We start from the raw sequence: 16,360 nt of genomic DNA on the forward strand, positions 1-16,360 counted from the left end.
GCACTCAACAGTTCAGGATGGTCACATTGGCTTCTATTATCCCAGCACTGGAGATGGGGGACTGGTTTGCAACCCTTGACTTACAGGATGCATATTCACATGGAAAATTGTTCTTCCTAAGATTCACCATGGGCAAGGATCATTTCCGATAAAAGGTCTTCCCCTTTGGACTTTGTTCAGCCCCTCAGGTTTTTTCAAAGGTCCTGGCTATGGTAGCTGCTTACCTCAGACAGCAGGGTGGGGTTATCTTCCCGTACCTGGAAGACTGCCTTATAAAGGCATGACCTCATGCAGATACCACCAATGTGGTTTCCAGGACCAGACCTCTTTTTCATTGTCTAGACCTACTCATAAACAAACACAAGTCCACCTCAGAGCCTGTTTAAGACATTATTAGGGCCTGCCTCAGTTCCTCGCTGGCTCAAGCTTGCCCTCCACATCGTCCTGCACATCGAAACAGCGTAGTATCCATTCTTTCCACGAGCCCCCTACCACAGTACTTACCTGCCTCAGGCTTATGGGCCACATGGCTGCCACTGCTTAACGTTGTACAGCATGCATGACTTCACTTTTGTGCCCTACAACATTGACTAACAATATACAAGCTGTCCCATCATCCACATCATAAAGTAGTCACCGTCCCCAAAAGCGTGTTGCATTATCTCAAATGGTGGACGTCATCCCTAACTGGGGTCCCCTTCCATCAGCCCAAATCAGTGATGCAGATCACCACAGACACCGCCCTCCTAGATTGGGCTGCTCACCTGCACGATCACATCACCCAGGGCAGATGGCTCCCCATGAAACAGTATTACACATCAACCTCCTCGAGCTCAGGGCTGCGAGGAACACCTGCAAACACTTTGTGGCAATCGTTACCAACTCACCACCATGTTTTATATAAGCAGACAAGGGGGCGCCCGGTACTGGTCACTTTGCACAGAGGCAGTGTGTCTGTGGAACTGATGCGTTCATCACAAAGTCACCTTGAGTGCATCTTACTTACGTGGGGTGAACACCACCATGGTGGATGCTCTCAGTTGCAATTTCTCTGCTGACGGAGAATGGGAAATACACCCGGCGGTCCTTGCTTCTGTCTTGTGCGAATGGAGCAACCCATCAATAGACCTCTTTGCAACTCATCACACCACCAAATGCCCCTGCTTCTGCTCTCGAGCAGGTCTGGGTAAAGAATCAGCAGATGATTCTTTCCTAATCACCAGGAGGGAACCTCCGCATTATGCCCTCCCATCAGTTCCATTGATCTCGAGAGTCCTTCGCAAACTTCAGTCTGATTGGGCTCAGCTCATCTTGATAGCACCTTCATGGTTGAGGTAGACTTGGTTTCCTTACCTCCACAGCCTGTCCATCAAACCACTGATTCCGCTTCCTCACTGCCACTACCTCCTCTTTAAAAATCAAGGCAGGCTATTGCAGCCCCAGCTCCACACCCTGCACCTTCATGCCTGGCACTTCTCTGGTTCCACGACAATGAAACTGTCTATTCAGAGCAGGTGAGACGGTGCTCTTGCACACTTGATGTCCGTCAACCAGAGCCACTTAACCTGCGAGAGTGGAGGCAGTTCTCTTCATGTTGCCAACAAAAGCAGGTTGATCCCCATACTTCAGACACAAACAATCCTTTATTATGTACTACACCTAAACCATGGGGGCTTGTTCATCTCCTCACTGAAGGTACATCTCGCTGCAATAATAGCGCTTCATGTGTGGGCTGACGGGTTTTGGGTCTACGCTCACACTATCACCAGAATATCCTAAAAGGCTCAGAATTTGTACCCCCCACATAAGGTACCTAGATCTTGTCTTGGACTGCCTCGTGAGGCCTCCTTTCGAACCTATGGCTACCTGTGTCTTCCATTCCTATTGATGAAAGTGTTCCTACTTGCCATCACCTTGGCAAGGAGAGTTGGTGAGATTGCTGAATTGGTGGTGGGACCACCCTACACCATCTTCACAAAGGACAAAGTAACCCTACACTCACACCCTTCCTTCCTGCTCAAAGTCTGCACCTCCTTCCACATCAATCCAATAGTGTTTTCCATATTTTTCCCGAAACCCCATACATCTCCTAGAGATGCTATGCTACATACCCTCGACATAAGGCACTCATTGGCCTTCTATATTGATAGAACCCAAGCCTTCTGTAAAACTTCACGCTTCTTCGTGTCCATTGCAGAATGCTTGCGAGGCACACCAGTCTCAACTCAGCATATATCTAGATGGATATCATCATATATCATTTGATGTCACTCTGTCTGTAAGAGGTCTTTACCAGTTCCATCAAGAGCGCACACTACTCGTGCTAAGGCAATGTCAATGGCTGTTCTGAAGAATGTGCCTCTTAAAGACATCTATTAGGCAGCGACCTGGTCATCTGATCATACTTTTGCTAATCACTATACTGTTATGCCACAGCTTACAGAAGATACAGTGGTGGCTACAGCAGTATTCTCTACAGTGACGGTGAGCCCCACCATCCTGGTGGAGTCCTGCTTTCTGGTCACCTACAGTGGAGCACCCAGGGGGACATCACTCAAAGAAGAAACAGAAGTTACTTACCTGTGCAGTAACGACTGTTCTTTGAGATGTGTCCCCTCTTTGGGTGCTCAACTACCATCCCTTCCTCCTCGCTTCCTCTTGTGCATGCAGGCTGTTTCTCGTGCATGTGTGACCTATCTGATAACTGCTCTGAAAAGCTCCGATCTGTGGCTCCGGGGGTGACCTATCACCAACAGTGGAGCACTCAGAGGGACACATCTCAAAGAACAGTCCTTACTGCACAGGTGAGTAACTTCCTTTATGTTGATCTCCAGCCAGGGCTGTGGCTGCTGAGGAGAGACTGCCCTTCTTCCCAGCTTCAGGGGAGAGACCCCTACTGATACTAAAATTTGAGTTGTGTGCTTTTATTTGTAGAACAAAATGTTTAAGATTTCTTTATGTAGCGCTTTCTTCCAAAACGCTTTGCAAAAGTTAGCATATGATGCAAACACATTGGGAAAGGATTAAGTGGTCTGCCAAGATGCTCAGAAATTCTCAAGTGATTAGGAAAAATGGTTTGAGAGCCACTGGCCTAGAGTATTTTGTGTGCAGACTATTGTGATAACAGCTTTTGAAATACAAATGTGTTATCCTAAAATGTAAGTAAAATTGTTTTTTTTTTTTGGGTGTTAGCTTTTCATTTTGCATTATTTTTGTAACTTTTATTTTTTTCCCCTTTTCAGATACAGAACGTTGTCTCTCAAACTGGATTAAAGCAATCTTGTTGACATTTTTATTCATACTTTTTTTTTACTTAAAGTGCCATGAGAAAATTTGCATATTGTAAGGTGGTTCTTGCCACCTCACTGGTTTGGGTCCTTTTGGATATGTTTCTATTGCTTTACTTCAGTGAATGCAACAAATGTGATGAGAAAAAAGAACGAGGCCTACCTGCTGGAGATGGTGAGTGGATGTTCATAAATTAAAACTTGGTTTAAATGTTAGTGCATACTTGCCCATTGATAATGCCCAACAGTATGATTGTGGCTTCATTTTGTACCTCTCACAAATGTTTTCAGAATTTTGAACAAAAAAACCTGTGGAAGTTGTGTAGGCTCTCATCTGAGGCATTTTGAAGACAAATTTCATTTTGTTAGTAATCAATTGCCATGAAGTTGATAGTATAAGAACGTAAAACAGAGTAATGCAAATCTTTCTCCGCTGTAATGTAAATCTACAGTAACTCCACTGACATCAGTAGCATTCGAGCTGTGTAACTAAGCTGTATTTAGCTAGTATCATAATTTTGAAGGGCAGTGATCTCATTACCAAACAAATGTTGGAACAAAAACCACATTTATTAAAAATTAGTACAGTAAACCCTACAGTATTGGGATGTAATAAATGCTGATTTTTGAAACAGTAATTATTTTATTCTATAGCGCAGTTCCTCAAGAAAGCTCTGCTATTCTAGACCCCCTTTGTTTCAAGGAATAGCTTCCATATGCTACCCAATGGAGCTCAATGTTTTAGAGAAAATATTTTTAACAGTATAAAACTGTTACTTTCTCTATATATAATTTGAGAGTTTGTGCATTTGTCTGTCTCGGAATCTGTTCATCCATGGATCCATTTAGGGACTCCTACATGGTAATTGCTAGAACCACTAAAGTTGGCATGCAGATTCTTCTTATCCTAACTTAAAGCAAGGTCAGAGTTTGCTTTTGTCTGGAAAAGGGGATGTGCCTGGAATTTAATTGTTTTCCATAATATGGAAAGGGAGGGGTCTTATAGGAGGGACAGTTACGCTCTGCACACAGTGGGCAGTGAGCATGGGGGACAATTATACTGCAGAGTGACCATTGGGATGGCTGCACCAGGAAGAGAGTGGTCAGCTAGGGTTGGGGAGGGCTGAATATTTCCGGCCATCAGCCTTCGTACGTGGTCCTCTTGACCACGACCCAACCCCTCCTCCCGGCTCTTGGCTGCAGTGCCAGATGGAGAAGGGGAGCCTTGGCCCTTACCCTCTCCCCCTGCCCTTCCATGAAGAGCTGCTGGTCAGAGGAGGACAACAGCACGGTGCCTCCCCCCAGGCTCCCACAAGGAGCCATGTGGAGTAGTCATTCCCGTCCTGTGAGGAGTATAAAAGTGAAATAATGTTCGATTTCTCATTTTATCTTTCATTTAGCAAACAATTGTCATGAGAAATAATATGTGTAGTTATAAGAGTAACATTAAATTTGTTTGTTGCTACAGATCAGGATGAGCTTAACACATTGTTTCCAATTTGTAATAAATTCTGATAAAATTAAAATCCGGAGGAAACTGAGACAGGATTGTTTTTAAGAATGAATTCAAATTACATTCTTTCAGAATGGCAAATCATAAAGTATATCATACATATTTGAAGGGATTAGTCTTCAGTTAAGTAGAAATTTGTATAAAAATAAATTCATTTGCCAACCTCCTAATCTATGTAGAAGTGGATGTTACTAAATATGAAATAACCCCCCCCCCCATCCTTGGAAAGTCTGAAATAATAAAAAGGTAGAGGTTTATTACAGAATTGAGTTAAATTTGTGATGCAGTAGATTTGTACAGTGTAAAATGTGAGGACAGAAAGACAGGTACTTGTTGGACTTTCAGGTGGACAACAGCTGCTGAGAATGAGACTTAATTGCTCTTGTTAAATATCTTAAGTCTGAAGCCTTTATTTTTCCAGTATTTAAAAATGTGACATTTTAAAGTCTTGCTTCCTATGAAAAATGCATTATTAAAGAAATTGGATATGCTTTTGTAAAACATAAACTACAAGAAAATGTAAGTGTGCCTGCAATAGTCTTATCTCTATAGTAAATTTCAGAATAGTCTAGTGTTAAAACTTTTTTGTTAGTTCCAGAACCGGTACAGAAACCACATGAAGGTCCGGGAGAAATGGGAAAACCTGTTGTTATTCCTAAAGAGGATCAAGAAAAAATGAAAGAGATGTTTAAAATAAATCAGTTTAATTTAATGGCAAGTGAAATGATTGCACTTAACAGATCATTACCTGATGTCAGGTTAGAAGGGTAAGTACCGTTTATTCTATCAAAGGCATGCATTAATTTGAAGAACACACATTAAGAATTCTCCATAGTAATCATTGTTCTTTTATATATTGGTAATCAGTGTAGATTTGAAAGTTATAAGAGAGTGTTACAATTACTGAGGTTGGAGCTACATTTGTAAAATTCAACTTAAAAGCAAAGCTAACAAATTTCCACTTACTATTATTGTAACCATGCCATTAGTAATGATTATTAGTGATAGAAATGTAGCTGTGTTAGTCTGGTGTAGCTGAAACAAAATACAGGACTAACAAGATGGTTTATTAGATGATGAGCTTTCGTGGGCCAGACTCACTTCCTCGGGTCTGGCCCACGAAAGCTCATCATCTAATAATGATTATTAGACCTTTGTCAAGAAAAGAAACTTAACTGGCCTTTTGGCAAGTAAACTTAGAGTAGATAAAAATCAGATATTAAATACCAGATTTCTTTAAAAACACATTTTTCTTTCTAAAAATCCTATATAAAATTAAGTTTAAAAATGACTTATTGTATTATCATTAAAACCTAAATTTACTATAATCTATTAAAATAAGTAAGCAATGCATGAAAGTTTTTTTTTAAGAAAGTGAAGCCCCCAAACTGATAAATTACTAGCTAAGTGTAATTTTAAGTGGGATCAGAGCTTAAGTGCAAAACAAGCTTTCACTGGTGAAATATGGTAGGTGTAAAGAGAATATTTTCTTCATATGAGTTTATTCAGCTGTTTCTGTTCAATGGGGCTAATTCATTTAAAGTTGGGGCAAAACTGATTGGGATTTGAAAAAAAGCAAGAAAGATTTTCTACTAATCTAAGGGTAAGTTGGCACTTGCACTTGATCAACAAGGCTTTTGTAATTCACAGGCTCTTAAAAAAATCTCCCAAGAATGAAAATGTTTTGCCTTGGCAAGTGAAAGTGGGAACACTGCTTTGTTGGCAGGAGTAGGGGGGAGGAAGTATTTTCTTAGCAAAAGTGCTGACAAATGGTGTTTGCACAAGCTGACTTTTAGCAACAAGACTGTCCTTTTGTTTAATCAGTTTTTGAATACAAAATGTTTTGATCAACTTTTCTTACGTATTGAGCACATTAGGGTATAATTTTATTATACAAATTCAGAATGCTATTTTTGTGCATTTTTTATTGAATTTGTTTACATCCAAAAGCATCTTGACAGAAACAATGAATAAAAAATAATCTAATGTATTAAAATGCAAAACTGACCATTTTCTAACAATGTAAAAATTAAATATTTGAATAAATGGTTGTTAAGCTATGTAAATGTGTATAGAAATAGTGTATTCTTCGCATTACAGTATCAACAAGTGGTATCAAATTTAGTTTAAAGGCTATACTTAGTTGCAAATGAATATTTTAATGGTTATGCCAGCCAGTGAGAGTCATTCTTTCTTTAGGAAAATAACAAACAAATGTAGGACACATGATTAAAATTGGTTTAAATTATCAGTCGGCTATGGAAAATAAATCTCAAGAGAAAATCTGAAGAATGCAGAAGTCTCAAATATATAATGTACCAAACTTAATTCTTCTTTTATATAGGAGAAAATATTTAACAAGAAATGGTATATTTGAAATAAGTTTATCTAATGTAATTGATACATATTTTTGTCTAGGTTCCATATAATTCTGTAATGTCATTCTGGCTTTACAACATTTGAAATTGCTTGCATGCTATTGACTCTTTCAGATTCAATTTTAGTTAACAATGACTGAAATAAAATGGTAGCTTCTTGTATTTTTCCTAATGACTTGGGTGGGAGGGACTTTCAGCTGGGCAGAGCTCATGAAGTAGCTTTTCTCCCAATTTTGCTGCCTGCATTCTTTTCAGTGAATTGGGGGATAAAACCCTCTCCTCTGGAAGCTCCACTGGAGCTGCTGCTGATTCAGGGTTCAGTTGCTAGACTTATTTATTCCCCCTTCTATCCTGCTATCCTAAAGGAAGTAATCAGGGGTTTAAAAAAAAGATAATTGTTTTCCGCTGGAAATTTCTAGTTCTACAACTTAAAAATACTACTTCAAAAGTAACTTGAGGAGCATGTGGGTATGTAGTATAGGAGATGGTAGAGTTTTCTGTAATGTGATCGATTTGTATTAAGCTAGATCTAGCTTTCAATGACATGGGTTCATAATTAACTTTTAATAACTGAGGTAGATTATGTATTTATATTTAGCTTGATTGCTTCATTTTCAAAATGGCAGTTTGTTTATTTATTACTGCTCAATTCTATTTTAGTACGATAGAGGGATATAAGCAAAAACTTTTCTTGAATGATGCACAGATTTTTCTATTTCATGTATATGTATATATGTTTGCATATATTTAATTGCATCCTTTCTTCTCTTTCTTGTGTGTCACTTATTCCTTCATGGCTATCTCTTGTAAATAGATTTGTGCTGTCAAGGCACATGGTTCCACCTATTTGGATTCATTTGTATGATATAACCCTGATAGTATAAGCTATTTGGAATAGAAGAGAGCATCTTTGAGGTACAGTGTGTGAGACTTTTGGTTAACACTGTAATATGCCAGATGGTTTTAGTTGTAGGAGCTCAAAAGGTTTTCTTAAGATTATTGTTGAGGGAATATAATCTACAATTGCTTTTAATTAGTCTAAATTTGATATGTTCGTCATTAGAGCTTTTTTACTGGAGAGATGGAAGTGAAATTCAGAAATAATTGCCACATTTGGAAGATTAAAGTTCTGTTTCAATTCAAGGCATGTTACACTATGAGATGCACATGAAACCAGTTTTTAAGTTTACCTCATTATTGCTTTGAAAAAAGTCTTTATACTAGTTTAGAGGGTTCAATTACTTTTACAGTTTAGTGCAAACATGAGAAATTAAATTAATTGTGTGCAGGTGTAAGATTATTTACTTAGACATTTGCAAGTCCTATTTTATAGGGTAAGACAATCTAAATTATCCAGTAAAAGGCAAGAGAGCTTTTTAATTATGCAAACTAAGAAAATAACAGCAATCCTAATGTACTTTCAAATCTAAAATTTGACCTACAAAATTTAAAAGGATTTTCTTATGTAGCATAACACATTTGGGCAGCCGCCCAGATGCCATCCAGCTGATTAGCAGAGCTCCCATAGCTGGGAGCATGCATTGCATATCTGTACATGCCTTGGTGCACATAAAATTTATTCTACACGTGGATAGAAAAAATAGAGGGAACATTGTATTACGTAGTTGTGGGCTTTTTTGCTTAAGTTTCTGTATTTTGCTACAGGATACTAGACTTGATGATCTGATACCAGGCAGTGTATTATGTAACCTTTTTAATTTAAGTTTTTCTGGATATTCATCACCATATCTGTGAACAGCTTTTAAAAAAAACTCATTTTGCATTCATGTTATGATGCTATGATAGTGTGATAAGGTGATTAAGGATCCCATAATGACATGTTTAACAATTTCTAGCAAAATTATGCAAACGGATGGTACTATGTTGTGGATGTATCAAACTGTCGTAGGCCTTCATACTGTTTTGTTGAAAACCTAAAACAAAAGGTATAATGTAGTAAATTTAAATTATAATGTAAACATTTTTCAAAACATACCATGAAATGACAGTGAATTTTGAATTAAATGTTAAGTATCTTCTGCAGTAACTAGATTCGTTTTGCTTTAACTGATTTGTATTGGTCTTTGCACCTGGATGTTCTCGTACAATAATGATGGCTATGATATTTTAAAACTGAGTTCAGAAAGGATTTAAGGCATTTACACATGATTACCCAGTGTTTTTATATATTTCTACATAGTTTGATTTGAAATTTGTAGCATAAGATACATATCAGAATTGAATTTTTAAAAATAATTGCCAGGCATTTACTCTTAGTTGTAATTCTGTGCCAAGAAATTAAAAAATCTTCACATGGTACTTTAAAATTCTGCAGATTATTTTTGTCAAAATAATACTATATAATCATGTCAGTTTCAATTGTTTGGGTAACTTATTTAAAAACACCTGTCAGCAAGTATGTCTGTAGTAGTACAGACATGTAAAAATTCCTCAAGTAGAGAGTTAAAGAAATCCCTCTAATAAATTAGATCCTACTTTGCTGACCCTTCCCTTCCAGTTCTCTCCCCATAGCCCCAGTCTTGTCTTCTATATGTAGCCCGTAGTGGCAGCCGTCATCACTGCAGCTAAGTTTTGAGTGAAGAAAAAAGAAATTCTGCACATCCAATATTAATTTTTGCAAAGTTCTGCATTGTGCAGTGGTGCAGAATTCCCCCAGGAGTAAACAGTGGAATGGAACTTGACACTTCAGCTTTTTGCTAGAATATAACGAAGATGTCGGAGTGCATTACACAAACAGCTTCTAATTTGCAATATGCTATAATGTGGATTTTTATTACTAAATCACTTGTACTTAGTAAAAAATCTAGCATTTCAGGTTATTCCTACATATATAGTTCGTCTTGTGTTCGGAGACTGCATAAATAGTTCATATTGAGAACCAAATTTTATGAAAAATGGAATGCAAAAATGAGTAAATATCACTTCACTTCAAAGTTATACTATACATTTTTTGAAAGGAAGGATTGAATGGAGTACTGATTTCTCAACATTTATTAAAAATGAGTATTAAGTTTTAAAAGTTTTTAAGAACAGAGAAAATTATCTATTTGAAATCAGGCTGTCACTATAGTCTTTTCAGTATTAGATTTTGTAGGAAGGCCTTTCCTACAATATATACCATTTTGAGGTATGTTCACAAGTTTCGCTATCACCTTGTTTAGAATTCAAGGATTTGGATCTATTGTTTCAATTGAAATCTATGTCAATAGACCATTTTCCACTTAAGCTATGTATACATATTAGTGATGCCAATTTTGGTATCAAAACAAGTGTGTGTGTGTGTGTGTGTGTGTGTGTGTGTGTGTGTGCGCGCGCGCGTGCGTGTGAGAGACACACACACTGGTTTTGCTGTTGCTCTTTCATTAGGCATCTCTGAAATTTGAATTCAAGTCTCTATGGATCCCACTGTTGGTGTATGAAGCTTTGTTTGCGGCCATTCCTGTTTGCTGTTTGTCTTCATTCCCTCCCTCCTACCAGGTGAGAGTAGAAAGACTTTCCTGGATCCAACTATGCTTCAGCAGAGACCCTCAGTTTCCTCTTGCTGCACATGACAAGCAAGTCAGAACTACAGTGTCTGGTAATTAGATACACTTTTGTAAATAAAAATACAGGTCGGTCCTCCCAGGTCCAGTACCCTTGGGATCTGACCAGTCCTGGATGAGGGAGTTTGCCAGACCAGGGGAAGTCATTTTTGCCCCCTCGCCATTATTCCCTCCTCAGTCCTGGCCCAGCTGGTGGCTGGAATCTGCCATCGGCCCTGCTAGCCTCACCAGTTGTCTTGGCCCCACAGGTCAGCCCAGCAGCTCCCTCCTGGCAACCCATTTCCCCGCTAGTCCACAGGGCTCCCAGTCACTAGTCCTTCACCGGGACTCTGGTCCTGGAACCTGGATTATATTGCTGGACCAGTGTTGTTGCCAGACCAGGGAGTCACAATTTAGAGAGGTTCAGCCTGTAATAGTGTTAAATAATGTGGCTTATTTCTGCATGTGAGAAGCATTTTTCCACCTTCCTTTTTTTTTCTGCACAGGGAATCTCTTCAGGCATTTGTGCTTCATTTTCATGGTGGAATCTAAGACATTGTGGGTTAAGACTTGTTCCTCTTGTGACAGGCCAATCTCCTTACCTTATGGGCACAACAGATGCCTTTCTTGCTTGGGGGAGTCTCATATCTGTGATATTTAGTTAACTGCAGTTCTTCTCTGTTTTGACCAGAAAGTTGAGGCAATCTCACTTCACAGTCTGTGTTAATAAGAATGTTTTGAGGTGTAGCTCATACCTGGAAAGGCCTTCCCTTGGCTAAAAGCCATGGCCCCAAAGCCATAAATTAGACTTCCACACTGCTCTGGGAGCAAAGACTTCATTCCCCAAGTGCTGACTCTGAATACCAAGAAAAGGATTCAAGACTGGTGTAGTTTTTGCATCATACTGCACGTGATTTTGGTGCAGATTTCCCCAGTTCAGACCTTGCCAAAGAAGGTAGAGCTTGACATCGTTTTTCTCTTCTTGGAACAGAGTAAGGTGTAAGAGTTAAGAGGTGCTTACAGCCATCTGAGGAACCAAGAGCAGTCCCTATTACCTTTCCATCTCCTTAGATCCAGGAATACGTGTCATCATGATGGGTACTAGAGCATGTTCTGGCACAGTACTGATTGCCATCTATGGTCTCCTCCCAGATGCTGCAGACTTTCATTGTGCCAGCTGATCTCCTACTCAGCGATATTGAGACTTAATTCTATCTTAGTATCAGCCCTTGGAGAGCCCTTCTTGGTACCAGCTCTCTCCCATCTGTGCTTCCCAGGGGACCCACTTTCGTTCCTCCTTGCCAGTATCCAGTAAAGAACAATTTTTTGATTTTATAAGTTTGTGTCGGAATATTAGTACACTATTGATAGTGAAGTATCTATGCCCTCCAGTGTGAAAAGACCTTGGAATGCTCCTCCATCCACATAGGTCGCAAATGACCGATGTGTGAAAAATCTATTTTCTACACATGTGAGTGATCAGTTATTTAAAACAAACTATTTCGGAAAAAAAAGTGTTCTCGCTGTGTGAATTGTACTAACTTTAGTTTTTAATGGTATTTTTAACTATCTGCACTCATGAATTATTTGATTTATAGACCTTTACATCCCCAATTCAGGTCTCTACCATTTGAGCTGTAAGAAAAATTGCGGTTACCCATGTGGACCAACTCCTGGAGAGGGATATAATGCATACTTTGCCAATGGGCTATACAGCTGTTTGTTTTCAAGTGCACTTTTGTGATCAATCAGGAACACTAGGTTTTATCTTTGGCTTTGGCAGAGGAGAGTGGTGCAATGATTAGAAATAGTACAGTAGACACTTGTTTGCAGCAAAACCTTGCAAGACCAATGTCCACTTACAATCAGCATTTCCCATGGGAACACTTTTTGTACTGTGAATTGCCCATTCGGTAATGTCAGTGTAGCAACTGCATAAGCACAACAGTTGTGAAGTTACATCTTGGGACAGATCAGGATGGAGTATGTAGGGGCATTGTCCCCTTAAACTGCATCTTTCCATTCCCCTGCAGACACTGACCCTTCAGTGAAACTCCAGGGCTTTCCTGACAGACTGCATGACGAACATATGTAGGGAAGAGGGCATGGAAGAGAGGGATTTTTTGTGGAATGGGGGAGGGAGCTGGGCTTGGGGGAAGTAGCAGAGGCACAGTTGGAAGGTTTGTGGGGACACGGTTGCTGTTTTGAAGCGGTGTTGTTTTGACTGTGTGTGTGTGTGTGTGTGTGTGTGTGTGTGTGTGTGTCCGCGCGTCACACCCAAGTCTTCAACTGCTGAGACGCAAGGTCTTGTCGCAGCGGGCAGCCTGAAAGGCTGAAGGGCATCCCGAGACGTTTAACGTCCGTGCCTTTACCGCTAGGACCGGGGTCCCGTCGCGGCGGGCAGCCAACAGGCTGACAGACGCCCCAGAGTTTATAGGAAGAGCTTATTACATCTCAGACTTTGACTGCTAGGATACAGGATCCCTCCGCAGTGGGCAGCCTAGGGAAGACTGAGAGATGCCCCAACGGATCTGTCCTTTGGAAGTGACGCGATCCAAATGTCCCAGCTCTTCCTATATCTGTCCCTTATGACCGGCTGAAGTTCTTTTAAATTGTGCTTGGTTCTGTTACAGCAACTGAAGGAGTCAGGTTAAAGCTTAAATAGTTACAGGTTTATTAAAGAAGCTTATAAATCATATGGTTACAATGGCTATTGCTCTATTTCTTAACTGCTAGCAAATATAGATCTTAAAAATGGTTACAAAGAAAATAAAGATAGAAAATAGAAATAATGGTACCAAGTGACAGCTTAATCTTTAAAGAGCTCTAAATCTATGTGTACACTTAAGACAAAGGACCACATCCAGGTACAATTTTTACCCCCTTCTGTGCCTCTCGACTCCAGCGAGTCAAGCCAGGGCCGGTCCCTCAATTCCTAGGAAAGATGAATACGAGGTGGGCGTCCCCGTGGAATCTCGGGAGGTCAATCACCTAACCCGACCAGCAGATAGATGGTAGATTGACACTCAAAGTAAATGTGCTGCTGGACTCATCTTTATACCCATAGGGGCCCGTATCCTTTCTTATCTAGGATGCCAAATTGTGTTGGTCTGTCTTTGTGATGCCAGTTCTTACAAGGGAGTTTCAAGTTAATTTACACTTGCAGGAGAGAGAACTAAATTGTGAGTACTGGACATCTTTTCACTGGGCGAGAGATTCCTCCTTCCGCGGATGGCTGTGTTCGTTCGTATCAATATAGGTTTCAGTCAAGGGCACTCCTTGGCAGCCTCTTGGTCAGCAATTGGCATATCTCTGTTTACAGCCATCCAGGGTCACAGCAACCTGCATATCTGGGCCTTCTGTTTAAGGCTTTCAAAGACTATGCTGTGTTACTGCTCTGTGCGCCCTGCATGCTTCAGACAAGCAAAAATGGATGTTACAGGGGGGTTTCTGTCTGGCTACAGAAGTATCAGGCAGCTCCTGTGCACTGTGCTGTACCCTGATCTTGGTTGCTGATGGCAGGATGCGAGTGTGCTGTTTTGAGGTGGGTAGTCAGAAGATATGAATCCCAAGGAACTGACTGACCTGTCCCCTTCCTGCCTCCATTCTCTGCTCTCTGTGCTAGGAGCCATACCTTCCAACACGCATTGCAGGTTGCATATGGTGCTCTTCCCAGCCATCCATTCTTTGCCAGGATGGTCCATGAAGCTGTCTACTCAGCCTGTTTCCTGCACTTGAGCTCACTCCTCTGTCTTGCTGATTAGGTGTTCCCCAGCTCCATTCCCAACAAACGTGGTTTCCCCATCCTGAATGTGGCTGCCCTATTCCTACCAAAACATTCTTAATTCTTTGTGTGCCTTTGGTCAGACACTCTCCATAACAGCAGTAACCGCTTAGAATCAACATAGCAAAAGGGCACCAAGATGTTGCTACTAAAATATCTAATGTATACACAAAACATGTATCTTTTACATCTTCAGTCTGTGGTGTAGTGTAGTTGAGTTTATAAAATACAATTTAGATGTAGTGTTAGAAATGTCATTGTATTTTTTATTCTGCCTGAAGTAACTTTATGCACTGTCTTTGTAAAAATTGTGCGCCTAATTCTTGATTATGTTCTACAGTTGGCGTTATCAGGTCTTTTTTAGTAATCTGAGTTTGACCCTGATTGTACCTCCTTCAGCACTCTTCAGAGTGGCATGACTCCACAGCTGTCCCGGTTGAGAAGGAATTGATGGGAACCAGAATGGCACTGACCTTTTATACTCCTTGCACTGGCTATGAAGGGAGAGACGTGAGCATCATACCTATGGATACTGCTAGGCAACATTCTCTGACTTCAGTGCACGGAGCATACATGTACTTGAGTTACATGTGTATGCGCACATCCTAAATAAAAAAATTACAATTATACATAAGTAATTGGTTTTTTTCTGGGTTAGATGAAAGTTATGGCAGCTGAATGGCATACAATTGGAGATTTTGGTGGCAGTTAGGAATTGGAGATTAAACAGTTCAACCTGAGATCTGCTCATTGAAGCAGGAATTGTCATCCTATGATTGTGTAGCACTTAGCACAAGAGGTATTTGTCTATTGGTGCTATTTCACTGTAAATGTTTAATATTAGTGCCAAAATTATCAGCAGTAAAATAGTTAAGTGTTGATATGCAGATTTATTTGAAGATTGAGTTAAATCACTGACTTGAGTGGGGGCAGTTCATGACTCTGATACTGCAGGGTTTTTTGCAGAAAACTGTGTAGGAGTTCAGTTGGTTCAAATTTTCAAGGTTATCCTTACAAGCGAGAAGGGCTAGAAAATTTATAGTTTTTTTTAAACTGATAGGTTTTATAAAATATTGTTAGAGCCTTGTGGATATGCAAATTTCTTTTGTGGAGGCACCACATTCTTTGTTGGCCACTGCATTCCCCAGGAGTAGAGTATAGTAGTGCCTTCACTGAAGGGCTATAACAATGAAGCTGAAGTGCTGTAAGTATAGACCCGCCCAAAGTATTCTATGCTTACACATTGTACTAAAGTTTACTTTCCAGATCTTCAATTGATCTTCCCCTAATAGCAGTTGCCATGTAATAGTAACAGCTTGTTTGACTCCTAATTTAATTTGGCAGAGAAATAATCAAACATTTTTTTTTCTGATTTAAGTTGCTTAAGTAGGTGTATTAGAACCGAAACCATCAGAGTATATTTAAAGATGCTTTTTTCCCCAGATAGCATTTTAAAAAATTTAGACTTACTCCTGTGCTTGAGTATAGTAAAGCTGCATACTTATACCTCATGCCAGAACTCATCAATTTATCTTCAGAATTATTTAAAAAATCACCACAAATTCTTGTCAGGACCATAGTATGAATACATGCATATTCAAACTAGGGATGTTAAAAAGCAGGTAATTGCATAACCACTGAAAAACTAAGCACCCGCAGTGGCAGCTGGCTCTCCGGGAGCCAGTGCATGCTGGAAGCCAGCTTTTAAGCTAGCTCAAGGTGCATACCAGCTGCCACCTGCCAGCCCCACTCCCAGGGTGCTTGGCTGCTGCCTCTGTATCAGAGGTGGCAAGCCGGCTCCCTGAGAGCCAGTGCATGCTGGGAATCTGCTTTTAAGCCAGCTCCCGGCATGCCCT

At 40.1% G+C, this 16,360-nt stretch overlaps 1 protein-coding gene across 3 annotated transcripts in view; it reads left to right on the top strand.

Annotated features, from left to right (window-relative positions):
• GALNT1 (polypeptide N-acetylgalactosaminyltransferase 1) overlaps nucleotides 1-16,360 on the top strand; it is a 146,763-nt gene that overhangs the window by 67,537 nt on the left and 62,866 nt on the right. For all 3 annotated transcript variants that reach the window (XM_075921643.2, XM_075921642.2, XM_075921644.2), the window contains 2 exons: nucleotides 3,243-3,462; nucleotides 5,393-5,567. In XM_075921643.2, coding sequence (XP_075777758.1) covers nucleotides 3,324-3,462; nucleotides 5,393-5,567 — 314 coding nt within the window. In that variant the 5' untranslated portion in view covers nucleotides 3,243-3,323. The remainder of the gene's footprint in view (nucleotides 1-3,242; nucleotides 3,463-5,392; nucleotides 5,568-16,360) is intronic.

The sequence above is a fragment of the Pelodiscus sinensis genome, chromosome 2 (assembly GCF_052426305.1).
Source record: "Pelodiscus sinensis isolate ZL-2025 chromosome 2, ASM5242630v1, whole genome shotgun sequence".
NCBI classification, from domain to species: Eukaryota; Metazoa; Chordata; order Testudines; family Trionychidae; genus Pelodiscus; species Pelodiscus sinensis.